The 27,582-nt window shown below is 49.0% G+C and overlaps 1 protein-coding gene across 3 annotated transcripts in view; it reads right to left on the minus strand.

The window, feature by feature from the left end:
- Window positions 1–476: 476 nt before the first annotated feature.
- Window positions 477–27,582, minus strand: part of CRACR2A (calcium release activated channel regulator 2A) — a 92,833-nt gene continuing 65,727 nt past the window's right edge. For all 3 annotated transcript variants that reach the window (XM_073020394.1, XM_007967265.3, XM_073020395.1), the window contains 7 exons: window positions 25,069–25,399; window positions 19,876–20,008; window positions 13,685–13,766; window positions 13,496–13,610; window positions 5,310–5,411; window positions 2,984–3,060; window positions 477–1,468 (listed from right to left, as the gene is read on the minus strand). In XM_073020394.1, coding sequence (XP_072876495.1) covers window positions 1,384–1,468; window positions 2,984–3,060; window positions 5,310–5,411; window positions 13,496–13,610; window positions 13,685–13,766; window positions 19,876–20,008; window positions 25,069–25,399 — 925 coding nt within the window. In that variant the 3' untranslated portion in view covers window positions 477–1,383. The remainder of the gene's footprint in view (window positions 1,469–2,983; window positions 3,061–5,309; window positions 5,412–13,495; window positions 13,611–13,684; window positions 13,767–19,875; window positions 20,009–25,068; window positions 25,400–27,582) is intronic.

The following is a 27,582-nucleotide window of genomic DNA, read 5'->3' on the forward strand; positions in this document are numbered from 1 at the left end:
CCCCTCTCCCTCTTTCTGTGCCCCACTTGGGTGTGGACTACCCACCTTCCTGTGGGGGCCTGGGTCTGCAGGCCCAGTGATTGGCAGTTATCCTTGTAATAACTTTCATTCGACTTCCTACACAGGGCAAGAGTACTGTGACAGCCGGCTAGTGGTGCCGGAGCTGGCTGGGAACTCACCACCACCCAACTGCAGGAATCCCACGGGACCCAGATCATTCCCCCAGTCCAAGTGCCCTGTGTTATTGCAATCGGGGGTGCTGAAGCCAGCAGCTACATTCTGTTCACTTCTCAAACACCAGCAAAATGTCAACATCACAGCCACACTGAAAAAAAAATACAGTGTTCTGAAATAAAGTAAAAGAAAATAAAATGAAGTCAGTAACTACGGCCCTCGCGCTGGGCCCCACTGCCTGCGTGTCAGTCTACCCTGTTAATCATCACGTATGAGTTTTCAAAGAGCTATTTTGAGAAACATTTAGAAAATGGCTTTTATATAGCTATATATACCTCATTTGTACCCTCCAGAAATGGTCGCTCTGTTTAGCAGCAGATGGCTTTTCTCCACTAGTTTTCTCTTCATTTCTCAGTCAAAGTTAAGCGGGAAGTCAACCCACCCCTAACCCCAGGCGTACACTTATCACCCACAGTCCACCCCGGAGTCAGGGCTGTAGGTGGGGGGCGAGGAGGAAAGGCTGTCGGTTCTCCCTAAGGCACCGTTCCAGAAAACCCAAGGGGACAAAGGCAGCGGGCATGGTGCTGAGAGGAAGGTTCAAAGCTGGGATTAAGGAACGAGCAGAGCCCCCGGGTCGGGGGTAGAATAGAATGTGGCCGCTCTGGTTTGCTGCAGTCAACAACCTGGGTATCTCAAGGTCCTCGAAGCAGGTATAAAAGTATCCCTTTGGCCGCTGGAGAACAGGGGCTGAGCAAGACTAACCACCCTAGCAGCACCTGAGTGCTGTACCTTGGCCTGCAGGAAGCCGCAAGTCAGCCCCGCATGGTTGTCATGGCAACAGCAGTGCTGAGGCTCCGAAGGGCAAGGAGAGGAGAAGGGGGGTGGAGAAGGCACGTGGTGGCTTTTCTGGAAAAGCCCATCTGTTTCTTTCCCTTAGGAAACTAAGTCAGGGAACACAACAACAACAACAACAAAGGAGGGATGGGCATCTGGGGTCTAGAAAGAGAAAGGAGAGAAAAGGCTCTGAGATGCTCCAAGAGCAGCTCTCCTGATGGGATGTGCTTCCCTTCCTTTTGGGGGAGGCGAGTGACTGACAAAGAAAAGGACTGGGCGGGCCCCCGTGGGTGGCATCTGTGTAGGAGCCGTGTGCAGGATCAGGGCAGGCTCTGTGACCTCAGGCTTGCTGGGGGCAGTCCTGGTAAGACCCTATCAGCCACAGCAGGATTTCTTCTTAGCAGGGTGGCCGACCTGAATGGTGTCCTCTCTCACTGTGTCTTCTTGCTCCTTGAGGAACCTGGGAGAGGGGAAGAGATAGTGTCAGTGATGGAGAAGTTGATAGGCCCAGTGGCTGGCAACCTGGACCAGCCACCCTCAGGTTACAGGCCATCTGGGCCATATGGAGAGAACCCACCCTCACCACGGCATCAGAGAGAGTCCTGAACATCTGCCTCTGGACAGTACAGGTGCACAACTGTAATTGTAAAGCCAGAGAGTTTAGTCCACATGGATCCTTCAAAACACCTCCTCCAGGAAGCCTCTCCTGATCCTCTAGGTAAGCCTATGTGCCCCTGACAGTATCTGACCCTTCCTCTGTCATGACCCCACCACCCAGCGTCACAACGTGTGGCTTCCCTGGCTGTCTCCCTCCGCCGAAAATGAGTTGTTTGGGACCGAGACCTCTCTTTGGTCTCTGTGCTTCTGCAGCCTATCACAGTCACCAGCACACAGGCGAGGCTCCAAAATATACTGATGGGTTGTGACCTCTGCAATAGGGCTGTGCCATGTGGCCAAAGCTCCAGATTAATTGTAGGAGGTGAGGAATTAAAAATACTGGTGAACACCTTGTCTCTGCTTTATACTTTCAAAACGCTTTTGCATTACACATCTCCCTTGATTCTCTCAACAACCTGTGAGTGGGCAGGGAAGGAAGGCATGACTGGTGCTCCTACCTTCCTGACAAATCTCAGAGAGGCAGGGGGTTTGCCCAGGGAGTCAGGGGCAGAGAAAAGACCAGAATGTTTCCTTCTGATACTCCATAACCCCATCACCTCGCCAATGCAGAGAGGAGTTGTTCTGTGCTCTTAATTACTCAAATAAAAATATTTTTAAATGCCCCAGAATGAGTGCTGAGCACAAAATGCGCTCTGTTAAGTATTTAGTGGATGGATGAATAGATGGAATGAAATGACGGCCTAGATGGATGAATGAATGAGTGAATGCTTAAGTATTGTAAATGAGTCCCAGCGTGGTTTTGTTGTTTAAATTTTTGGTGTAGGCAGGGCCTTAAGGAACCAGTCTTTTCATGTTACCAGCATCATTACCTTGGTTACCTCCCATTGATTCCCCATCACAGCCCCTCTTCTTTCTGGTTTGTACACCCACTCCTTCCTCCCACACCCAGGAACTCACATTATAACCCAATCTTGTCCCCAGCTGGCTTCCAGCTAGTGCCTGCTAAGACTTCAGCCAGTGCTGAGGAGCCTCTGATCTGACCTTTCCCAGAAGGATTTGCATTTAAAAAGAGCATCCCTAGGAAAAGGCAGCCTTTAAGACTCAGAAGAAGACTGCAATGGGGGCGACAGGCAGGGATGCTTTCTTTCCCAACAGCATTGCTTCAGAAAGCTGTTCCTGATGTTGCAATCCCATACAAAGGCCTAGGACCCCACTGCCTGTACTCAGAGGGCTCCAGCCAATAGGGAGGAAAGGGGGATCAGAGGCGTGGCCTGGGTGGCGGGAAATACGGTACCTCCCTGAAGGCAGACACAGCTAGACACAGTAGTTACTGCACCTGGGGAGCACGTCTCTTTACCTGGCCAGATGGAGCAGGGACTCTTTGGTGTTGTGACCAGAGTAGGCGCTGCATTCATAGAAGATCAGATTGTTGTCCTGGAATCATAAAACAGAGTGAATACAAGAGTACTGGAGTGAGAGGAGTGAGAAGGGACTGTGGGGGGTGGTGGGAGAGCCCCCTTGTGCATCTACCTACAGCCTTCACTTCCTCTCGCAGGCCCCTTGACCTCCTCATAATCCTTCCTCACTCTGTACATGGCTGATTTCTGTCTCTACAGGCTCCCTGACTAATGGAAGCTCTGTAACCATCTCCCAGGTGAGCTATAACAATTGTAAAACAACGAAACCATACACTGTCTTAGTGCCTCTTTATACTTTCCCAAATTACTGTCAAGTACACACGTGTTCATTCCAGGTTACACCAGCCCTGTGACTCAGGCAAAGACACAAAGGCCAGGGCAGGCAACATTCTTCCCCCTTCACAAGCAGGTAAGCTGCTGTGACAGAGGGCACTTGGCTGGCTCGTTCAGTCCCACAGTGAGTCAATGGCAGAGCTCCCTGCAGGATGCTTTCCCCAAGACAGTGGCATTCCGTAGGTCTCGGGGACAGGTTTCATGAGGCACTCCAGTAGGAATTCTCTTTCACCCCAGTTAATTAATACTCTAGCTGCTCTGGCTGTCGGCAGTGGTGCACCGGAATGGCCATCAGCTCATTAGGATGAGGCTGTGCTGCCTGCATGGTGCGGGAGCCCTTGGCTAAGGCTCATCGTATTCCACTGATCACTCCCATTAACAGATGACTGGCGTCATGACGACAATGCTAATGGCACAGGGCCCTGGTTTTAGATGGCGTCTTCTTGGAGGCTGATGCCCTGAGGGGATGCAGGCCAGCTGAGTGAGGACAGTTCTGTGGCTGTAGCTCAGGAGGTTCTGCTATGCTCCCAATGCAGCATTCCCCACCTACACCCACAGGCAGCTCCACCCTCTGCCCCTCTCACCCAGCCCCAGGGGCTCTCTCTCTCCCTGTCTGCCTTTCTCTCAGATCTGCCATCTCTTGGGTCAGTCTGTCAAAGAGTAGAAGTTCCATGGGGTGGGAATAGTGGGGAGAGAAGGACATAGGACTTAGAACTGGAAAACATGATTTGCCTTCCTGCTTTGAGTTCTGATCCCACCTCGGATGAGCTGTGATAATACGAATGTATCACTTAACTCCTGAGTCTCAGTGTTTTTTTTTTTTCACTGACAAAAAAAAAAAGAAAGAAAGAAAGAAAATAAAAGAAAACGGATAGAATCTTTAGGTCCAGGTGTATTTTGAAATCTAGAATTTTCTGAATCTTAGAAAGGAAATACATGTATATACTATGTATTATATAACACCCTCAGTGGATTTTAGATAGCACTCTATAATCAAACATATTACTATTGCTTCAGTGAGATATTTGAATATTCACCTTTTCAAAGCGAGGTTACAACCATGAATAGCCTCATGTCATTTCTGGTCAGATTTTTCTGCCAGATAAAATGCAAAACAACCCTTTCTGTTTTCAGAGCTTTTCGGATTTTGGAACTGTGGACATGTAACTGTCTAGTGACCCTCCATGTAGACACCTGTCAGCCCCTTCCTCCTCCTTTTTCCTTGAGTCTTACCATCTGTCTCATTCTCCCAGGCTCTGAACTCATGAAACCCTGTTTAGGACGAGCATGCGAAGAATTACAGAATCATGGGGCTGGTAAGCACCCCATCCTCCCAGACACACAGTTTCATGAAAACCAAACTCTGAGGCAGTAAAAGAAGCCAAGGAACCACGCTTTGTTGCCTGATTTCCGTTAAGCCCCATTGATTCCATTTTTGGGCAAGAGGCCCCATGCTTATTTTAATGGTAGGTTTTCCAGTGTGTCTCCTGGGTTTATCTTGAGTTCATGACTTTGAGGCTCCATCCTGACAGAAAGGATGAACTCTCTAACACAGCGGTCTACAGAAGAACACACTGCTTTACAGAGAGTGAGTTTCTCATCCCTGGGGCTAATCAAGTGGAAATGCAGATTGGAGGGGGATTGAAATAAGTAAACTATTGCTATCTTAGAATTTATAATTCTGAGTTACAAGGAAGGGACTTTAGGATAATTCCCCATACCCTAGTGGTCCCTAACCAATCCCGTCTTGCAACCTGTGGCTTTCTATGCAGAGTTCTACATGCACAGGAGCTGGGTCATTCCCATGACGCCAAGACACCCATCTTTCCCAGTTGCTCCCTTCCCATGGCACTTCCAGAGAAAGTCCCCACCAAGGCTCCTGGGCACTTGCCCGACTTCCCTCGGGGTTACACTCCGTCGCTTGCTCTTTACCTTGGCAAGCTGCTCTCCGAGGCCCTGGGGGACTTCCCGCTCTTTCTCGTTGTCAAGCTTATTACCCAGCAGAAGAACAGGAACCCGGTCTCCCACAGCTTCCTGCAGAACAGAAAATGTTTTCAACTGAGAGGCGTGTCACAGGATTGCCCAGAGGGCAGACTGACAATGTCGGCTGGACAGATGGGACCTGGCTTGAGAATGCCCTGCTGCCATAAAAAGTGAGGCCATAATAGAATCATCCTGAAAGCAGAAAACAGCCGCTTTCTCCAAGAGACTCCGTTTATCACACTTCTGCAAGGTGCCCCAGGCCTGCCTGTGCTGTCTCCCAGTCCCTGTGTTGTGCAACGACCACTCCCCCTTCACGATGCTCCTTGGATCTTAGATGGAACAGCAGGCCCCCAGGTGTGCTGGATGAGGGGACAGTTGATGCCAACGGGCCACGTGCCCCCTTCCAGGGCATTCCTAAATGGCCAGGCTTAGTCCGACGGACCAAGGCCATCAATGCCCCATGGCTTGGAGTTGTTCTGGAGGCTGCTTGGATTAGAAACTGTATCACCAGAGGCCTCATGATAGCACATAAGCTTCTGAGGGTTGGATCCAAATCTGCCTCATGGTCTTGCGCCCACAAGGCTCCATAAATGACTGCTATGTGCCTCGCTGGAGGCGGGCACCACAGACCCCTGTCACTGGGTGCTCTGGCTCTGAAGAAAGCCCTGTATGAGAAGGAACGCTGTGGCCATAGCAGCTGCACTGCTTGGGCCAGAAGTCACAGGTTTATTCAAGGTGTCACACTGTTTACTCCCGCAGTGGCTGTGGCTTACCAGCCAGGGGCCTCCTCCCGGGTCTCCGCCTCCTCCCTGGTGAAAAGAGCACTGTAGGTATCTCTCCTTAGGGCGCCCAAAGGGCCCGGGACCACCGACTGCCATTGAGTGAGTGAATGTGGTAATGTGCACATTGAAGAAGGTTGTTATTTTTACTTAAATATTTAATTAGGGGCTTTTAATCATAATTTAGTAACAAATAGTTATTCATTGTAGCTAAATGTTTTACTAAATGGAGGGACCTGTGGGATAACAGAAGCTAATAAGCAGTTACAGTTTTGCCAATACTTTAGCTGCTTTACTTGAGCATTTCAAATAAATGTCCAAAGTGCATCTTACAGGTATACCGATTTTAAGTTTAAATGCTATTATGTTTGAAATTAAGCCTCAATGTTTCCTTAATCTGTGCATTCATTTTTACTGCGTTCAATAGGGGGAAAAAATTCTTATTTACCAAACGAGAAAGTTAAGGCTCAGAGAATCCAAAAGAACCTTCAACGCCATAAGCACTGAATTATGAGAACTCTTGAGTATACGGGTCCTCATTCTCCAGACTTTTCCTCTAGATTCTTATTTCCAATCAAGTCTCTGCTACTTAGTGTCTTATTAACTGGAACTCTCTAAACATGGTATCTATTGGTGAGATGATAATGTGTGTTTGCAATGATGACTCAAAGGCACTACAAGATCTTAGAGTGTCTTCTGACCCCTCAAAAATAGATTAAATTCTGGACACTGCAGTTGATGTGCTAAGTGGATTGTACATATTCCAACTACTTGAAAGTGAGAAAGCCACTCACGGCACATATGAAATCCTGTGGCCCCCTATTAGCTAGAGCGTTCGCTAATGGGAACACCCCCTCCTCTGACCGTGCTGTGCCACAGGATACTTGTGTGAAGAGCTTTTCACGGAAAGGGAAGAAAGGCGGAGGAAGCAGGGAAATGGGCCAAGCAGCTTGCTGTTTAGAGCACATGGGAGAGAGATATTTGTAGATTTATGTGTGAGGAATGATTAAGGCTTGTGGGATTTCTTGACATGGAAACTCTGGAAATATGAGCATCAGACTTGAAATCCCAGGGCAGAATTCTACCCCGGGTTTTGTTATTATTTGGAATGGGCGATGGCTTGCAGAGGGCATGATGGATACTGAATGACCCAGTAGGATGAGGTAGGGAATGGGTCATAAACCCAACATCTGGGTCCTGTGCACCATAAACAGCAATGGTGCCTCTTCCCTCCTGGGAAAAGAAAGGGCAGGTTTCTTCTTTTTTTGGGTGGGAGGCCGAGGTGGGTAGATCACAAGGTCAGGAGTTCAAGACCAGCCTGGCCAAGATGGCGAAACTCCGTCTCTACTAAAAATACAAAAATTAGCCGGGCGTGGTGGCGGGTGCCTGTCATCCCAGCTACTTGGGAGGCTGAGGCAGAGAATTGCTGGAACCCGGGAGGCAGAGGTTGCAGTGAGCCGAGATCCTGCCACTGCACTCCAGCCTGGGTGACAGAGCAAGACTCTGTCTCAAAACAAAAAAACAAAAACAAACAAAGAACAAAACAAAACAAAACAATACCAAAGCAATTCCTGGATATAAAAACAAAGGAGCTTAGAAGGAGCAGAAAAAAAAAAAATTTAAAAGCCACGCATCCAGCAGGAGCTGCGATTTCTTTGTATTGGTCTTTTCTTATGCAGCCACTCTGGACAACTCGTTTCCCTCCAGGGACCCTGGCCTGCCACCGAGAAAGGAGAATTAAACTCATCTCCAAAGATGTGGCAAAAACAAATGAGAATATCCATAGGACCAGAGAGTGTGCTAACTATCACAGTCAGTCACCGTCTCCCTGGCCCAGGTCATCAGTCTCTGACACAGGGGCAGGGAGAGGAGCTGGTCTTGGGGAAGGTATCTCATGGTCCTCTCTGACTTCAACCCCAAAAGTCTTGAACTATCTGTCTAAACTTTATACCTTTCTCATACCTAACTAGGTTTTCAGCCTGCATGCCACTTGGCACGAGATGTTCAAAATTACCTCCTCGATGAAGCAACATCTCTTTCAAGCCTCCTAGGGCTTTGGTGAACAGGTCTCAGGTCTACTCGAACTCTGATGTTGAGACTGTGAGAGATGTTGGTAAAAATCCCATCGGCGTGACAGGTTGCAGTGAAGTCATCTTAGCTCCTTCATTGGGCACACAATCTCTCTTTAGGAGACGTGGGTTCTGCCCTAGCTCTGTCACCATCTCTCCATGTGACTCATCTGAGTCTCTCCTCTTTTCTGTGTCTCTCTGTTCTGAAGCCAGGTTCTGTTCTATGACCCTCTAACAGAGAGCCCCCCTCCACCTTCAGTCATTTCAGCTGACTTTCTGTGAACTTGAGCTTGTTGGAAGACAGACTTGTTGAAATTCAAAAGATCACCCATCTTTGACTTTAACAAGAGCTGTCAACTTGGAGCCGTGGATTGGCATTCAGCTCAGAATGTGCAGCTGTTGGGCTTGGTTGGTTGTTGCCTGTGTGCATGTGTGTGTGTGCGTGTGTGTATGTTTTAATATCTATTTGCTAGGAGGCATGAAAAAGCACTTAGCTGGGATAGTGCTGCTATTTCTCTGGAGCCAGAGCAAGAATTTTTTCAGCACATTAAAGCATGCAGTTATGCTAAGAAAAAAATGACTGCAAAATTATATCTTGGGGGTTTCCATATTTATCCATCCCCTGGACTATGAGTCAAAACAAGATTTATTTGTGTGGTTCGTTTTAAACTGCCAGCACTTCAAGCTCAACTTGGAATGTGGAGAAAAAAAATCAAACTATTTTTTGCACCATGCTGTACATTGTTACCAATGACAAAGATCGCAGAATGAGGTTGAGCTAGCAGCCCAGGAAGGGAGAGGGAAGTGGGCCAGGACCCCTTGAGCTGAAGAACTGTCCTGCTTTGAGAGAGAAGCAAAAAGGACTGAAAAGTAAATGAACACCTTCTTTTCAGGAGCAGATTTCAGCCATGGACCACAGGACAAGAGAGAAGCAGTGCAGTGTGGCAAAGCCCTCGCTTCTGCATCGGGTGGTGCTGCTGACAAGTGTGGGCGCCTCTGGGAAAGTCACTTCCTCTTTTTGGATCATAGTTTTTCTTACTTATAAAACAAGAGGTTGCATTAGATTAATCTCCACGTTTTTTTCCAGCTCGGAAACACTGGTCTATTCGGCTTGACTCTGCCAATTCTATTTCACTTCCTCGACTTATATGCCTAGCAATCTAGTGCTATCAGAACGGCAAGAGGCTCTCAACAAGAAGTTCAGCATCCCAGGACTGCAGACACTGGGGGCCAGCAATCTGGCTCTGGGGGAAATACCAGCCCATACAGGCTTGTACAGGCTGGCGTTCTAAATTCTATTTTCTCTAACTGACACAGGCCCCAGAGTCTCCTGATGTCCAGTTTGTCCCATGGCCACACATGGGGCCTTAGAGCCTGACTAGTTTCTTTTCCAGATTGGAATGGTTAAACCAATTCTACCCAACTGAGATAAGAAATCGGGGGTGGGTTGGAAATGCCGAGTTGGCTGAAAGACTGCCTGCAGTGACTTCCCATAAGGCACTCCGGAGAATCGGCACAGAGTGCGTCTGGGCCCTGCTTGGGCCTCTTCTGCAGAAGGCCTGCAGGCAAGGTAAAGTTGTCTGGGCTGGGTGAAATAGCAGAACAAGGGTAAGGCCACAGCCTTCCCACCTCATCAAGCAGCACCGGTGCTCTCTTGCACCAAAGGATTTTGGTTCCCTCTGGGCTGGAAGGACCCTCCAGAATCTTCTCACCACACACATTCCTGCTCCGTCTTGGCCTCCCAGAGACAGAGTCAGATGCCATCATACACTGTAGAATCTGGGGGCCAGGAGGGGGCATTTGGTCTGCTTCCTCGTTGAATGATTGGCCAAAGTTTCATGGCCAGGAAGTGACCAAGATGGGATAGTAAGAACTTCCTTTCAGGGAGCTCCACTACCTCCCCCGAGCATCTGTTCCCACCCCACACAACCTCTTCCAAGAGTAAGTCTTTCCCATGCAGGCATGTACAGCCACCGAAGCCCTTCTTTCTTGTATGCTTTTCAGGTTGAGGGAGGAAGGGGGACAACAGCTGGCCACCATTCCCTCACTAATAAGGCTTCAGAACCTTGAAGACTGTTATTAAAGCTCCCCCTCCACCCTCCCATCTCTGGGGGAGGGAGTTGGTAAAGTGCTTGGAGCTCTTTGGAAAAATAAGGTGCTCCACAAATATAAGGTACTTATTATTTTCAGTTCCCCTCAGATCAAATTAGGTGTCAAGTTTTAATCTATCACCTGACACCTCTGATTGCTGGTTGCCAAGGCAGAATGACTTAGCTTTTCAAGAATCTAGAGCATAATTGCATTTCTGATGCCACCGTTCCACACCTTTGACACGCACTCTGCCATTTGACACAGCCCTCCTGCGCTTGTTTCTGAAACTCTGCGCTGCTGAACTGAACGCGTTTCCTGGTCTATCACACTGAGTCCCAGAGCTCCTGGTGTGTGCTGGACATGCCGTAGAGGCTTAGTAAATTCCTGGTGAGGGGTCACAGGCGTCTTTGAAAATGATTGAGAGCGCTTCTACTCGAAGGGTCATCCCTGTACCACCAGCATCAGCCTCACCCGAGAACTTGCTAGAAACACAGAATGGCAGGCCCCAGCCCCGACTTGCTGAAGCAGAGACTGCATTTTAAGAAGGTCCCCAGGAGAGTCCCATATACATTAGGGTTCAAGGAGCACTTGTTTAGGCCAGGAACAGTGGTGGCTGAGAATCAAAATTCCCTGAGGAACTGTTAGTTTTGTTATTTTTTTGTTTTGTTTTTCAGGCCCTGAATCACTCTGGGAGAGAAGGCCCTGGCCTCTGTTCCCTTTAAAAGCTCCACATGTGATCCTGATGTTCATCCAGGTTTAGAATCATCAATTAGAGCTTAAACATATCTTCGGCTAATATCTAAAAAAAAAAGGAAAAACTCAAACTATAAATCACGTAGAAAAGCCCTGTCTACACATAAACCATTCTGATTTAACTATGGACGGATTCCCCATCTGAGCCAGGCTTCCTGAGCCCACAGACACACCAAGGCTTCCATGGGCCTCTCAGCAGCCACACGGCACGGATGCATTTCAGCCCTGTCCCACAAAGGAATGTTTCTGGAGGATGGCTAAACTCATGCTTCAAGCTGTGATGATGGCCTTCCGAGATTTCTTCACCTCCACCACCAAACTGTTCCATGTCTTCTTCTAGATCCCAGGCTCTGTGCCAAACAGGAGCCTTAGAAATGACACCCCTTAATGACAGCAGAGAGCACAGTTCCACAAATTTGTCACCATCCATTCCCATTAATCCCAGACCACCTGGAGGCTTAGCCCTAGCACACACCAAAATTTAGATATTGGGGGACAACTAAGTGCCTGTGAAAAGGACAGGTGACCCTGGAGAAGTTAGGGCTTCCCTTTCTTCACTTTTGAAGGAGATGGCTATACTAGACGGGAGATTTTCAAAGGGAATCCCTTTTGTCTAACAAAATTGTACTTGACCTCCAATATGTTGAAAAAGGCAAGGCAGCTCTGACAGAGATGGGGGACGAGGGACCTGGATCCATGACCACTAAACCTTCCCCTGCCACCCACCTATCTCTGGGGAATGTCAGTCTGATTCCAGGGCTCCAAGGAAGAAAGTCTGGAAACCCCTGGATTAGGTAATCCCTAACTTCTCTCCTGGTGCTTAACTTCTGTAAGGAAGATAAATCTGCTTGGTGCTGCCAACAACAAAAGTAAAAAAACAAGAGAAAAACCATGTCATACACTCCAAAGTTTAGAAAGGAATTACGGCCGGATTCACCCATATCATTTGCTTCCATTATTAGTTTGGCGTATAGGCAATCCACCAGCTACATTTCAAAACTTGCATTTTTCTCATTTATAAGTGTGTTAGGCACAGTGATTTTGAGAAATAATAGGCATTAGGCAAATTCTTGAGAAACTCTTGAATCTGGCTTCCATTCTGTTCCTTATTTTTTCTTGGTAATCAGAAGGATGCAGATTAACAAGAGAGAGATGGGTGACCTAGACAGGCGAAACTACAGAGAAACAGATTTGGGTGAAAGGGATCACGGATCTTAGAGCCGGAAGGGTCAAAGACATTGACAACTCCAAGATTCTGCCTTCAGAGCAATGTGGTATCCATTCATTCATCCAGTAGTTGTTGGCCTCACGCAAAGCATCCAGGTTATGGCAACAAAGATGCAGCTTCTGTTCTTAGGCAGCACGGAGACACAGGCCAGTAAAGAAGCGATTTGTAGCAGCGTGGTAAGTATGTGACGGTATATGCAAGGTATTATGCAGCTTCTGTTCTTAGGCAGCACGGAGACACAGGCAAGTATGTGACAGTATGTGCAAGGTATTAGGGACTTGGAGCAGAGAGCTGAACATAAGCTTCATGAGGGCCGCAGCCTTGTCTCTTTTATTCACTGCTAGGACTCCCAGGCCCTAGAATAGTGCCTGCAGGTGTTTTTAACAAATAAATGAACAAACCGTGAATCCTGCTGGTGGAAGGGGTGGGACATCCTACTTGGCTGTACTGTGAAGGAATCAGCCGAGGCCTGGTAAAGAGCAATTTGTAGCTTGTCCACACCGGCATTGGCCTGCATTGGAGCCTGCATTGGAGTGGTGGAAAAACTTTTAAAAAGCACGTACAAAGCGACACATTGCAAGTAGGAATCATAAAAGTAGAGTCTCCCAGATAATTCAGAATGCAAAGACAACACAGTTGCTCTTGGGCCCTGCCAAGACCCTTGATTTTGAGGTGAGCCTGGAGCCCTCACATTCTGGATCAACCTTCTCTTGTGTGAAGAGCTGTGACAGAGGCCCCCAAACATTGCATGGTGTGGCTCCCGGGCAGGGCATAGCTGGGCCTACTGGAGCTGGAAAGACTCGGGGGGTGGGGAGAGGTGCTGGTGAGAATGAGGGAAGAATCTGGTTGTGACTCAAACACTGAGTTCTCCAGGACCCTTCCTTGACACTCCACTATGTCCCCTCTCCCAATCCAGTCCCATTGACTCATGGCCCAGCAATGACACAGCTGCTGGCAGAATCTGGATTTTCCGTGTCCCTCTCTCCACGAGGGCAGGGACTGTGTCTGTCTTGGTCACTTCTGGGTCCCCAGTAACTAGCCTGGTACCGGGAACTCGGATGAACAGAGGAACAAATGCCTGCATCAGTTTGCTCCTGGAAAAGGCAAGTTCTGAATCAGATTTTCAAAGTGCAGAGGCTCGGGTGGGAGATGGACAGAGAAGAAAAGAGAAGCTACAATCAAGCCTAAATGCTCCTAGGAAGGTCGCCAGCTCACCTCCACGCTGCTCAGCCACCGCCGGACCGACAGGAACGACTGCTTGTCTGTGAGATCGTACATGACGATGACACCATCGGCCTTTCTGAAGAACTGCTGGGTGATGCACCGGTACCTGCCACAGAAGGGCCACGGGTCAGGCATGCATGACCTTCCCCCTGGAGCCCCGAACTTCAGGCAGCTCCTCACCTCTCCTGCCCAGCCGTGTCCCACAGCTGCAGGGCCACCTGAGAGTCGTCCACATTCACCGTCTTCACACGGTAATCAATGCCTGCAGGGTGAAACGGGCCTGTCAGGGCTGCCCTGGGCCAGGGCACCTCACTTCCAAATCAGGAAACGAGGCTTCCAATGTCTGAAATCACATCAGGCCCAAGGTGACAACCCTCCCTGCGCAGCTCGTGGGAGGCAAAATGGAGAAAGAACAGAGCACTGGACGGGGAGGCAGAGCACTGGACAGGGAGGCAGAGCACTGGACGGGGAGGCAGAGCACTGGACGGGAGGCAGAGCACTGGACGGGGAGACATGGGGCTTCAGCTCTGGTCCTGTCTCTGCCACTTACTAGCTGTGGAACCTTGATCAGATCACTTAACCACTCTGAACTGTGGGCTCTTCACTGTAATACAAGCCATATGCTCTTTCTTTCCCTCCCTCCCTCCTTCCCTCCCTCTTTTCCTTCCTTCCTTCCCCCTTCCTCCCTCCCTCTCCCCCAACTTACTTACTTTCTTTCTTTCTTTCTTTCTTTCTTTCTTTCTTTCTTTCTTCCTTTCCTTCTTTCCTTTCTTTCTTTCTTTCTTTCTCTTTCTTCCTTTCCTTCTTTCCTTTCTTTCTTTTTCTTTCTTCCTTTCCTTCTTTCCTTTCTTTCTTTCCTTTCTCTTTCTTTCTTTTCTATCTTTCCTTTCTCTTTCTTTCTTTTCTTTCTTTCTTTCTTCCTTTTTCTTTCCTTTCTTTCTCTCTTTCTTTCTTTCTTTCTTTCTTTCTTTCTTTCTTTCTCTCTCTCTCTCTCTCTTTCTTTCTCTTTCCTTCTCTCTCTCTCTCTTTCTTTTTCTTTCACCTAAAATCCTTTAAAAGGCCCCCTAGTAAAAATCAAATGTCCTATGGGGATGGACTCCATCAACCAATCCAAAGGTATGTGGAGGAAGAAGAAGGAGGGGAGGAGGAACAGGAGGAGGAGGGTAGGAACTGGCAGGTAGAGGAAAGGACAGAACAGAGGGGGTAAGAGAAAAAAATCACAGGCAACGTTCACCCTTGACATGGGTTAGGGCTCCTAATCCTACCACTGGGCTGTTCACAACCATCTCTCCAGGGGTGTGACCCTACCTGGGGTCCTCAACCCCAGAGAGAGGGGGCAAGGTCAGTGAAGTGCATTCTGCACCCCACAGCAGCTCTCGGAGGTCAGGACCTCAACACAGGCGTTTTAATACAGGTCTTCTCCACTCCTGCATCCTGTAAGAATATTCGCAAAGGCATAAAGAGGTTCAAAAGTACATCCCACCACCAGCACCATAAGTTCGAGATCTTAGAACTTTAGGGTATCTCCCACAACCTTCAGAAAGGCCTCTGGAGGGCTCAGGAAGACAAACAGCAACAGCAGCTTGGACAGATAGAGACAGAAGAGACCAAACAGACAACAAAGAGGCAGTAAATGGAAAAGGTCATCCCAGCCACTGCTGCTGGGCAAAGGCTAGTGCATTAAGGACTCACGAGTGAAGAGAGGTGGGAGGATCATCCACTTCCAGAATGTCAGGGGCAGCAGGGAGTCTGGAGGCCCTCTGCTTCACAGACAGGGGCCAGAGAGGAGTGCAATGGTCTGGGCTGAGAGTGATTTCTCCCATTAATAGAATGCTATTGCCAGTGTTTCTATGTGCTGCCTCTCTACCTTCACAGAGTCCCCCTGTGACATCCATGTGAGTTATCTGCACACACGTGCACACATGCATATGTACTCATGCACACACATTCACACACACACCGAGAGATGAAGCACGAGTCATCAGCAGTCGTGCCTCGCCTGAGCTGGTCGGTAGCCAGGTAAGCTGCAATCCCAGGTCTGAGGCTGACTGCCACTCCTGTAGCCAGGCTCAGGGCATAGGACACAGGCAGCTTTGTTTCACCTAGAAGGCCCAGGGCTAAGTGCTCCCAGCAAAACAGATGACAGTGGCTGGAAGGTGAATCCAAGGGTGCGTTTTCTTCCTGGCTAGAAGTGGAGGGGCTTTCCTGGTCTGTGCTCTGGGAGACAGAAGGGGCTGCCTGCTTTCTGGTAACAACCGAAGGGAAAGGCATCCATGGTCATACAGCTTCAGGGCCAGATCCAAAACCAGCCAGTGCTCCCCGAGGACAGAGCCCTCTGCCTGTTGGTAAGGCTCACAGGTAGAGGGGCAGGGAGTTTGCTGGGGCAGCTGGGTCTTGGTTGCCCTCAGCTCCTGCTCCACCTCATGGGCTAGGTGCTTTGCTGGAGGACAAGCAGCTGTCTCTGGCGAGGAGTGAGATGTGCAAAAGAATGTGCTGGAAAAATGTTCTGTGCCGTGGTGAGCTTGGTGAGACTCCCTGCTGAACACGCGATGTGTTTCTCTCTGCAGCCTCAGACAGGCAGGCCGAGGAAGCAGATAAACAGGCTTCCGGGGGCTGGGTGTGAGGGACACAAGGAGAAGACGAGGGGGTGGGGATGAAGAGGCAGCGTGTGCAAACATGAAGCCAGAGAACACAAGTCCAACAGGATAGTAACACGGAATAACTGGGGACGAGAGGGCCTGGATTAAACTGATTTAAAGACGACCACCAGTTCTGAAATCCCAGGAGGCAAGAGACCTGTGTTGTGCGTTCCTGTCTCAGCTCTGCCACTGACCATGGATGCAGCTCATTTTGGGGGGGTTCTCCCTCCTCATCGGTAGACGGCAGTGGGATGGAGGGATGAAGGGATGAAGGGGCTAAGTTGGATGTTCACAATCTTTAGGTGCGGCTGGAACATTCAACTGTCACATCGAGGTGACCCTTGTTTGCAAGCGAATTGCTTCCCGAAGGATGGCTCAAGTCAGGAGCCTCCTGGCACCTTGAAAGGTACTGTGGAGATGGTGTGGGTTAGCGCTGGGCTGATGGTTGCCAGGAGGGTGACCTTAACCTTTCTCGAGGTGACAGCCCTGAGCTGTCATAAGGCAGGAGTGATGGGGAGCAGTGGCAGCAAGTTGCTCTGGAGAAATACCCTAGGGGGCTGCTGCAGGGACTTCTCTGTAGAGATGGGCAGTGGGACAGACACTGGACCGGTGGCCAAGAAAGGGCTGGGGCATTCTGCCAGAAACAGCTTCTGGAAGAAACACCTTGGGTTCTGGCCTGTGACTTAATGCAGGGAGGTTGTGAACCAATGTGGTGTAGTGGGAAGAACGCTGGACTCGGAGTGCTGGGTTCCAGGGACTTTGGCTAACTCGAATGATCAGTCTGTTGTGGATCTCCATTTTCTCACTTACAACATGAGGATGTAATTAGACCATTCCTAAGGTTCCTTCCAGATCTAGCATTCTGCAAAAACCATCAGTGTTGTCTCCAGGATGCCTGCAGGGCTCAAGCACCTGCTCTTGAAGGAGCAGGCTGGGCCCTGGGTGGGGCAGGCAGGGTGCCCCAGTCACCAGTCGCACTGTAGCAACTTGAATTTCACACAAGCTACTGGTCCAGTACAAAACATTATGAGGGAGTGGGAGATCAGGAAGTTGGAGGACCCCTCGGAGGATTGAGGTGAGCTGGAAGAACAGCCAAAGCCCTGCCACTGGGCTCTAGCTGCTGCCCTTGACAGGAGATTGGATGGAGTCCTGTTCTGGGGGTGGGCAGTTTTGGCCCGAGAGGCTGTGACTCTGTGGCTGTTATATCTCTTTAAAGGGGGCAGCCTGCAGGTGGCTGGTACGACATCTGCTTCCTGACATGTGTCCCAGAGCAGGGCCTGCAGTGTGGCAGGGAAACTAATTTGAGCTGCTGCTCGAGCATGTGTGGAGCAGTGTGATGAAGGGCATCCGGATTTGGAACCTTTGATTTTCTTTTTCCCCCTTCCTAAACTGTAGGGTGTTTCCATAATTGGCCTCCTGGGAAGTGCAAATGAGTCTGATTTTCTATTTTTCAGGGCCTTCCATCTCAGGGCCACAAGTTGAAAATGTAAACAGACCCTGATTTTGTTGTCAGGAGAGGCAGGCCTCATGCACACTGATCGGGGTACATGGCTCTGAGGCCTGCGGGCTGGGCATCCTCTCCCTGCCTCCCCTAGGCCTGTGCCAGAGCCAAGACCGTAGGGCCTCCCCCATGGAATGCCCTCAGGGAGGGCAAGTTGACCTCCTGGGCGCTGTCTCCTGTGTTACCACACTCAGCACACTCCCAGCTGCCCCTCCCTCAAGACCAGATGTGGCCAGACTCTTCTGGGTTTGGTTTGCAGGCTCTTGCTTCTTCCCATCTGGGTCCCAATTTTTGTCTTGGGATGCTCTCAGTCTCTGGGTGAAGTTGAGCAGAAGGAAAGCGATGGGAAGATATTCCAGGTGTGATAACAGTGTAAGAAAAGGCCCGGCAGGAAGGATGGGACACCTGAAGCACACAGGCACAGACCCCTCTTTGGGAGAAATGTTAGAAAGGTCAGTTTAGGGTAAGAGAAGGAAAATGGAGTCTCCCCAGGAAGGACTCTGGGCTGCTCAAAGTTGGTCTTGTAGAACCAGATTGTCACACAGCCAAAGGTCGAAGATGGTTGAGTCAGAGACCTAGGCTTGGAGGCAGTCTTAGGGTGCTAATATGATTTGAATTTGTGTCCCCATCAAGATCTCATGTTCAATTATAATCCCCAATGTTGGAGGTGGGTCCTGGGGCAGGTGATTGGATCATGGGTGTGGATCCTTCATGAATGGTTTAGCACCATCCCTTTTCCTCATGATAGAGTTCTCACGAGATCTGGTTGTTTAAAAGTTTGCAGTACCTCACCTGTCCTCTATTCCTCCTGCTCTGGCCATGTAAGACATGCCTGCTTTCCCTTTACCTTCTGCCATAACTGTAAGTTTCCTGAGGCCTCCCCAGCCATGCTTCCTGTACAGCCTGCAGAACCATGAGCCAGTTAAACCTCTTTTCTTTATAAATTACCAGTCTCAGGTATTTCTTTATAGCAGTACAAAAACACACATACAGGGACCTAGTTGCAACCTCTCATTTTTCAAATGAGAGAAAACTGAAGCCCTAAGAGGCATCACATCCTCTTGAGGTCACGCAGCTTGTCAGTGGCAGGGCCCAGATGAGGACTCAGGACTTCTGATGTCTTACTGAACCTCAGAAGCCCCTCCTTCCTGCACCAACCTCTGTTCACCTCCAGAGGCAGACAAGCATCCTCACCTCTCATGGGGTGCTAAGTGCATACAACTCAATTGAGGGACACTATGGCATGGAATAGAAGGTAGTTGAGGGGAAGATATCAGCACCAACCAACTGATGGGAATGTGAACAAGCCTCTAACCTCTCTGGACCTCAGTTTCCTGATCTGTCGACTGGGCTGAACAGTACCTGTCCCCTAGGGTTGTTGTGGAGATAGATGGAAAGGATGACTATAAAAGCTTCTGGTAAATATTCAGGTCATACAAATATATTTTCAAGTACAGTTGACTTATCAGCTCGGTGGAACAGGCATGCAATGTATTTGGTTTTTGTTGAGTGATTCACCTTTCTGTTGAGTGATTCAAGCTAAAAGGTCCGTATGCCCTTGGGTCTCACCACATATTCCAGTGCAACCCTCAACTGTGGGTGAAGGGATTAAAGGCCTCTATTTAAATAAAATATCACCCAGAGTGGGAACACATTAAGCCATGATCATCCATTAATGGCTGAGCCTAATGAGCTTCCACATTGAAGTCCAGCTGTCACCCAGCAGGCTGGGGACTTAGGACAGATACAATGTGATGGGTAAAAGAAGCCTTCCAGGAGCGAGGCCAGGATGTAGCAGGCCCTCAGGAAGGCAGGGGGATGTGTGGCCAGATGTGGGTCTTGGGAGGAGTCCCAGGCAGTTCGGGGGCAGCAGGAAGACTCAGGGCCCTGCTGACAGCGGGGAGGAGTGGTCAAAGGGAGGGAGCACTCATTGAAGCGGGGAAAGGGACCCAAATCTACCTTTACCAAATTTAGTTCCATAAACCCAGGGTTGGACTTATGAAGTACTCCAGGGTCCCATCATACACAGGATGAGCTTAGCAGCGTGAGGGGAGGTGGCTTCATCTTGCCCCTCCCAGCCTCTCTGTTGAACACAGCAGACACCAGCATCCCTATTGGCCAATCCCCGTGGCCCTTCCCATGGGCCTCTAATGCCCCCTCCCCTGGGCCTCCTTCTCATAAAGTCCTTTCCCAGAGATGGCCCTGGGACCCATCTCGGGAGGAGAACTCACCCACAGTGGCCGCCATGCCTGGGGAGAACCGGTCCTCACAGAACCTCCTCAGGAAGGACGTCTTCCCCACCGCGGAATTGCCGACGAACACAATCTTGAAGAGCCGGTCGGGGGCGGAGGGAGAGCTTTCCTCCTGCGGACGGCACACAGTCTGACCAACTGCAGGGAATGGTCCTGCCAGCCCCTGCCCCAGCCACCAGAGGCCCTTCACCCATCCCCACAGTGGCCCGCAGGGGGTGCAGACCGGCCTCCAGACCTGCACAAGAGAGGCTGCCACAGCCTCAGAATGCAGTGAGCACAGTTGGTCTTGGGGCATGGAGGCTTTTTCCAGCATCCGCAGGAGGGAGGAGAAACAGCCACCCAAGTGACATTCCCTGTCCGCCTCCTGTGGCAGGGAGGCAGAGGCCGACCCTGGATTCCGGGGGGATGGAGGAGGCAGCACGTTCACGGATAAGGACAGCTCAGTGCTCCAAGTGCGACAGGGCACAGAGGAGGGGCCTTACCACCATGGCCTGCCAAAGTGCTGCTTTTACAGGTGTGAGCCACCATGTCCAGCCCACAGTTCCTCCAAGAGGAGGCAGGAATTTTTTCTGAAGGGAAGGACAAGGTGGGGCGTTTGCAGAGAGAAGGAGAGAAGGATGAAAGAAGGCTTATCCACATCACGGGGACAGAGACGTCCCAGGTTGGGACAGGGAGTTCCTTATTTCAGCCCTATCCTTGGCAGCCTGGACTAAACGGAGGATGCTCTGGCCTCCCTGAATATTGCTCTCCATGCATCTCATCAGCTCCCATCGAGGCACCGCCATCCTCCTTGTGTAACTGAGGCACGAGGGTCTCCACTCAGGAAGCCGGGAAATGCTAGGCTGCTGGGCAAAGCTTCCCAGTCAGTCAGTCACTGCTGCTCTGTCTCTTGGGCCCAGCAGAGGGAAAGGGCTGGGACATGAAAGCCCAGAGGGGAGTGAACTTGACCTAGGACAAAAAGCAGGTAGGAGGTAGAGTAAGGAGCCACCTTCCAGCACAGCCTCCTGCTGAGCAATGATCATTCACTCCAGGGAGCTGCCACTCAACCGCAGGCAGGCATCAGTGCCTTCAGGCCCAGCTCAGCGATGTCTGATCACACAGGGAGGCTCTTTTGAATCTATTTAAAAGTGAATTTGGGGGAATTAGCTCCTCTCATTAAGCAAATACTATAATGTAGTGGCAGTTGTATTAGCAGTACTCGAGTTCAGATAAAAAGCCATTAACTGCCTTTTGGAGAGAAATCAATTCCATGCAGTATTTAGGAGAGAATTCAAGGTCAACTACAAAAATTTAAACTAAAAGTTAAAAAAAAAAATAACCACCAACCTGCACAGAATAAAACTATGCCTCCTGCCCCATTTTCTTTATTCATGCAATGCACAAGGGCACCAATTCTCTGCTGGTCCCTGTACTTTTAATTGTTATTTGTTTGAGACCACAACTCAGTGTATCGATCTAATACACCCAAGCACAGTACAAGGCAGGGAAGGTGAAACCCAGGATGGCAGGAAATGGTCCTGGTGGGAGAGGTGTTGCCTGATCCTTAGCCCTGTGGCCACTGCCCCTCCTCAGGCAGAGCACTTTTATTTTGCCCACAGACACATCAACGGCTCAGCGTCAGGCAGGACTCACCTCACAGGGGCGGCAAACTCTCAGGTATGTTCATGTACTTAACCCACTGTCCCCTCTGGGGGACAGGCCACCTGCCACAGGAAAATAAGATGGCTGGATTGCAGGGAGGGGGCTGGAGAAGCAGTACCTGGCTGGCAAGTCAGAAGATCTCTTCTCATCCTCCCTCCTTTCATGCTTTTTTTTTTTTTTTTTTCTTTTTTTTTTTTTTGAGACGGAGTCTTGCTCTGTCGCCCAGGCTGGAGTGCAGTGGCCGGATCTCAGCTCACTGCAAGCTCCGCCTCCCGGGTTTACGCCATTCTCCTGCCTCAGCCTCCCGAGTAGCTGGGACTACAGGCGCCCGCCATCTCGCCCGGCTAGTTTTTTTTGTATTTTTTAGTAGAGACGGGGTTTCACCGTGTTAGCCAGGATGGTCTCGATCTCCTGACCTCGTGATCCGCCCGTCTCGGCCTCCCAAAGTGCTGGGATTACAGGCTTGAGCCACCGCGCCCGGCCCCTTTCATGCTTTTTAATGTAAAAAATAAGCCTTTAAAAAATAAAATTATGCTAATGTTTCAAATTAGGAAATGCACAAAAGTAGAGGGGAAATTAATTCTTCCTAATCTACCCTACCACCTTGAAATGGTCACTATTCATATCTTTTTATTTTTTAAGAGACTGGGTCACATTCTGTTGCCCAGGCTGGAGTGCAGTGGTACAATTACAGCTCACTGCAGCCTTGAACTCCTGGGCTCAGAACTCCTCCTGCCTCAGACCCTGGAGCAGCTAGGACTACAGGTATGCATCAACGCTTCTGCCTAATTTTCTTACTTTTTGTAAAGACCGGGTCTTGCTATGTTGCTTAGGCTGGTCTTGAACTCCTGGCCTCAAGCTATCCTCCCACCATGGCCTCCCAAAGTGCTGCTTTTACAGGTGTGAGCCACCATGCCCAGCCCACAATTCATATCTTGATGCATTCCTTTCAGCTTTTTAAAATATCATCTTTGTTTTATTTATAGAAATTTAAGATACATATAATTTTATCCTACTTTATCATATATTAACTTACAATTTTTTTAGTCACTAAAGATTTTTGAAAATATTTTTAACAGCTGTATAATATTCTAGTGAATTAATATACTATGCCTTATGTCCCTATTATTGGACATTTTTCTTTCAACTGTTTGCTATTATAAATAACTCTTGCATTCTTGAGTTCAATCTTTGTCTGATTTTGGTTACTTCCTTACGAAGAATTTCCAGCAGTAGAAGTGCCGGTTCAAAGGATATGCTATTTTTAAGTTTTTGATTCATATTACCAAATGGGTTTCCAGAAGGGTTGTACCAATTTACACCTCACCAGCCTTATATGGGAGGGCCTGCCTTGCCGTAGCCTTCAAATGAGCATACCTTCCCTGCTGGAGCTGTGGTGTGGCTGCTAGTAAATCGTACTTCCTCCCTGATGCAGTTCTGTCCCCAGCACGACGGCAGCAGGACCTCGTGGAGTGGGCACAGAAGTGAGAGAGCTCGGTGAGGAGGGCTGGGCTCCCCATCACTGTGGGCCTGGTCTCTCCCCTCTGAGCTCCAACTTTCCCATCTGTCAATGGGGAGAATAAATGTACGACCTGACTCATCAGATAGCGGTGAGGATAAAATGCCATAGCAGATGTTTGAGCAGATGCTTGAGCCTTTTTCTTCATTCCCATACTGACCTCATGACACTTCTTTCACATTTTAGGGGGACATCTTGGAGTTATATAAGACCCCATTTGTACCCACTGCCAGCAAGTGTAGGTCTGTGCATTGAAGGGGATGTGGAAGGGCATGCAGGAGGGAGGGGGACCCCACATTGTGCCACCCAGCTCTCCACTCTCCCCTTGCACCAGGGCCCTTGAGGAGTCATCTGCAGGCATGAGTCTTAATCCTGGTCTGAGAACGGTAACCTATGCCAGGAAGTCCATTCGGTAGCTCACACCCTAAGGCAGCCACTGGGAAAAGTTCAAGGTGGCAAAGGCTCAGTTCTCAATGGCTGCGGCGGCGTGCAGGGAGGAGCCTCTTTCAGACTGTTGTGGATGGTTCCAAAGCTGTTCCAGAAGGCTGAGTGCAGGATGAGGACTCAAGGATCCTATTCCGAGGCCTGAGTCCCAAACGAGGCAAAGAGCATCTATCACCATGAGCCGGGGAGCCACTTTTCATATGGTCTCCCTTTTCCTACAGAATTTAGCAGGAAGGCCTGGTGGGAAGTACAGGGTCACACTGAAGAGAGGAGCAGGCAGGGCATGTCGGAATGAAAGTGGGATTCGCTGATTAAGAACCAAGAGAAAAATGATGGTGTGCAAACTTTCTACAGCAGGGCCTGGCTCTGCTAAGGGCAGGTACAAAGCATGCAACTTTAAAAGTATATGAAATTGCATGCTAGGAACCGGGCATACAGTCTATCCTAAGTAAGTGCTCAATTAATGCTTTTGAATCCGAGTCAGAAAAGAGGGCACAGGGTCGGGAATGGGGCAAACAACTGTGTGATATGATGAGGTTTCTTTTCAAATAATCTGATCAATCTTTTATTCTTTAATTCACAGTACCCCCCTTCCCCCAGCTTTTTTTCTCCTTTTCTTCCTTCTTGCCTTTGTTAGATGCCCAGGCACACCACAGTACCAAGCGTTATCAGTACCAGCTCACATTCTTTTCCTTATTTGGAAAGAGGACGAACTTTCTGGTTCATTACAGACACCCCTTGCCCTTTCCATCCACTTTCTTTTACGTGCTCACCCTATCTTTAAAAATCAAGTGTTTAGGCCGGGCACGGTGGCTCAAGCCTGTAATCCCAGCACTTTGGGAGGCCAAGACGGGCGGATCACAAGGTCAGGAGATCTAGACCATCCTGGTTAACACGGTGAAACCCCATCTCTACTAAAAAAATACAAAAAACTAGCTGGGCGTGGTGGCGGGCGCCCATAGTCCCAGCTACTTGGGAGGCTGAGGCGGGAGAATGGCGTAAACCCGGGAGGCGGAGCGTGCAGTGAGCTGAGATCCGGCCACTGCACTCCAGCCTGGGCCACAGAGCCAGACTCCGTCTCAAAAAAAAAAAAAAAAAAAAAAAAAAAAATCAAATGTTTAGCCAACCAGGATTAGTTTAGATTGTACGACCTGACCCCGGCCAATGGGGAAAGGGTACAGGGCAGGACTTGCATCAGAAATAAACATGCATCTCATGCCCCTTCGTTCAGGTGTGCTCTCATGGCAACCGGCCAAGGAGGCACCCCTCTGCGCAGAAGTAAAATTGCTTTGCTAAGAATCCTTTGTTCGAGTGTTCAATTTCCTTAGGATTTTGAGCGTTATTCCAAACACAACGGAGGTTTAAGGAGAATTTATCCGGACCCCCGAGTCTCCCCGCATGACACTCAGCTAAGCCGGGGAAAGTGGCATTTGGAGGAGACAGATGTGGTGAATCATGGGACCTGCAGCATCTGACCTCCTGAGCTGCCTCTCCGGGCGCTTGGCCTCAAATGCAAGAGACGGATCATAGAAACGACGTCCGTGAACCAAAGTAGGATGAGCCCTTACCTTACACAGGGCTTCTTTTCCAACAGGCTGCCCTCGGGGGGATGTGGGGGTGAGTCTCAAGGGTGGGGCCTCCTGGATTTGTCCCTGTACCCCTTGGTCAGAGACCTCTTCCTCTTCTGGGCATTTGCTCAGGGGTTGCTCAAAGCCGCCATCCAGGAGCTGGGGCAGGGGGTCTTCTTCAATGGAGATGATTCTGCGGAGAGGCCGGGGGTATGGACCCCCAGGCCCTGGCTCCCCGGTTCCTGGCTCCTCTTCTGTTAGGGGATATCCACTCAGGCCCAGGGAGCTTCTCCTTGGGATGCCAAACACCTCCTCCTCCTCCTCTGACTGGCTATTGGGGCGGGGAAGAGAGAAGAGTTGGGAGGATTTCACAAAATATTTCAACACGGGCTGCATGACGGCTTTTGTGACAAACAGATAACCAGGGAGCATCACGCCTTTGGAGAAGAGCACTCTGGGAAAGGGAAGAACAAACCAGCCAGCATTCTGCAGCTCATTCACTCAACACGCTTACACTAAGTGCCTGCTGCCCCTGCTGAGGCAGATGATGACACAGATGATGATGATGATGACGACCAAGCATTAAGTACAGATGCCATTTACAGATGGACATAATTCCTGTCCTCATGGAATACTTGATTTAGTGGGGGACTAAAGCAATAATGACACAAATAAATACATCATTTACAAATTGTGAGACTGCTATGAAGGAGAAGGAAAGGTTGTAAAGAAAGAAGTCTCAGACTCAGATACAAAGCACCCTGATTAACATTAGCAGGTGGCCTTGGCTCTGCTCCCAGCGCCAGCCATTACTAACTGTGTGTCCTTGGGTAAGACACTTCAACTCTTCAGGCCTTGCTGTAAAATGTGGCCCATCTGCTCTGTCTATTCACAAATAAGACAATACATAAAAACAGACACGTTTGCAAAACATCCTCAGCAGTGTGAGGGGTGCTGTTGCTTTGGGAGGGCCCCCCACCTCCAGATAGAGCAGGTCTGCTGGTGCACAGGCAGCTGCCCCCTGGACAGGAGGCTTTGGGTCAGAAGAAAACCAGGCAGAGCATCTCCATCCACCTCTCCTTCCTCTCCCTTTCTCTTCCTCTTTCTGTATCCCTGGAAGTCAGAATCAGGAGTAAATGGTCTCAGAGACCTAAGCACACACTTGCTTCTAGAAGCATTTGAGCACTAAGGGCAAGGAGAAGCTGTAGGCAGTGCAGGGAAGGAGGGAACTGGATGTGGGGGTCAATGCAGAGTCTGTACTTTCAGAAGGTTTTGAGAGCAAAGGCCTCACAGAAATTGTCTTAAGGGAAGTTTGACAGGGAGGACCCTAAGTTCAGAATTGAAACACACACAGACACATGCAAATACACACACACACATGCACACACACACGCACACATGCACGCAGACTAGAAAAGAAAATGGAATGGGGATGAAGCAATGGGGCGATAGGACCAAAGGATAAAGGAACTAAATGAAGGACACAGAATATGCAGAACAGAGAAATACATTTTCTTTTGCTCCCTGATTTAAAATATATATTACTCTTAAAGATCAACAGTAGAAAGGAAAAAGAAAAAAAAAAAAAAGCAAGTATCACCATCCTGAAATTAACTGCGATTCTGAAAGGCAAATTACAATATAGTGCTTGCTTGCAGAAAGGGTGAATTAGTTTGGATTTCCTGATATAAAAATAAAGGATTTGCGGCAATTAAAGCACCTTTTCCTTGACTTACAAAAACAGTTTTTAAAAAGCCAAATGTCTTCTTTCCAGCAAACTTCCTATATATTGTATCAAGCTTATAAAGTGCTTATTTGTTTTAGAACACAACTGGTATTCCCATCTACTTTTACTCTGCTTATACACACCAAAGTGAATATTTCTGTGTACACATGAGCAACTATGCACACACAGCATGTTTTTTCAAAGGCTTTGCAACCAGAAAAGAAATAGCCACTTAAATAGGCCTTAAAACAAAGCATTTATTGGAAAAAGCTTTTTATCTGGGAAATTCTCAACCACTACTGCCATTCTGTAATACCTGCATCATGGCATGACTGAGTTCATTTTTGGTTTTACCACCAAGTGCTCTCTGCCATTAGTAGGGACAGCAGCTATTTTTGGCAAAGTCTGCATTAGAATTCGGGGCTCACAATTTGTCACTTACTTGATTATTGTCTGCTTCTTCCACTCAACCAGAAATTCAATGACACAGAGGTAGGTCCATTTTGCTCACTACTGTATATCCAGCAAATAGCACAGCACCTCATACACAGTAGACACTCAATAAATATGTATTAAGTGAGCATTTCATAACGGAGATTAATGGTAGGACCCATGTCTAATTTATTTTTGGAGGCTTTACGGAACTCAAAAGAAATGTCTGGAACACAGTAGGTAATCAGTAAACGTCTGTTCAATCAATCAGTCAATCCATTCCATTCTGAGGAACCAACGGGCCAATCACTATTGCAGAAATTGGGCTCCCAAATTGTATCTCATTATTCAGCTAT

The sequence above is a fragment of the Chlorocebus sabaeus genome, chromosome 11, assembly GCF_047675955.1.
Source record: "Chlorocebus sabaeus isolate Y175 chromosome 11, mChlSab1.0.hap1, whole genome shotgun sequence".
NCBI classification, from domain to species: Eukaryota; Metazoa; Chordata; class Mammalia; order Primates; family Cercopithecidae; genus Chlorocebus; species Chlorocebus sabaeus.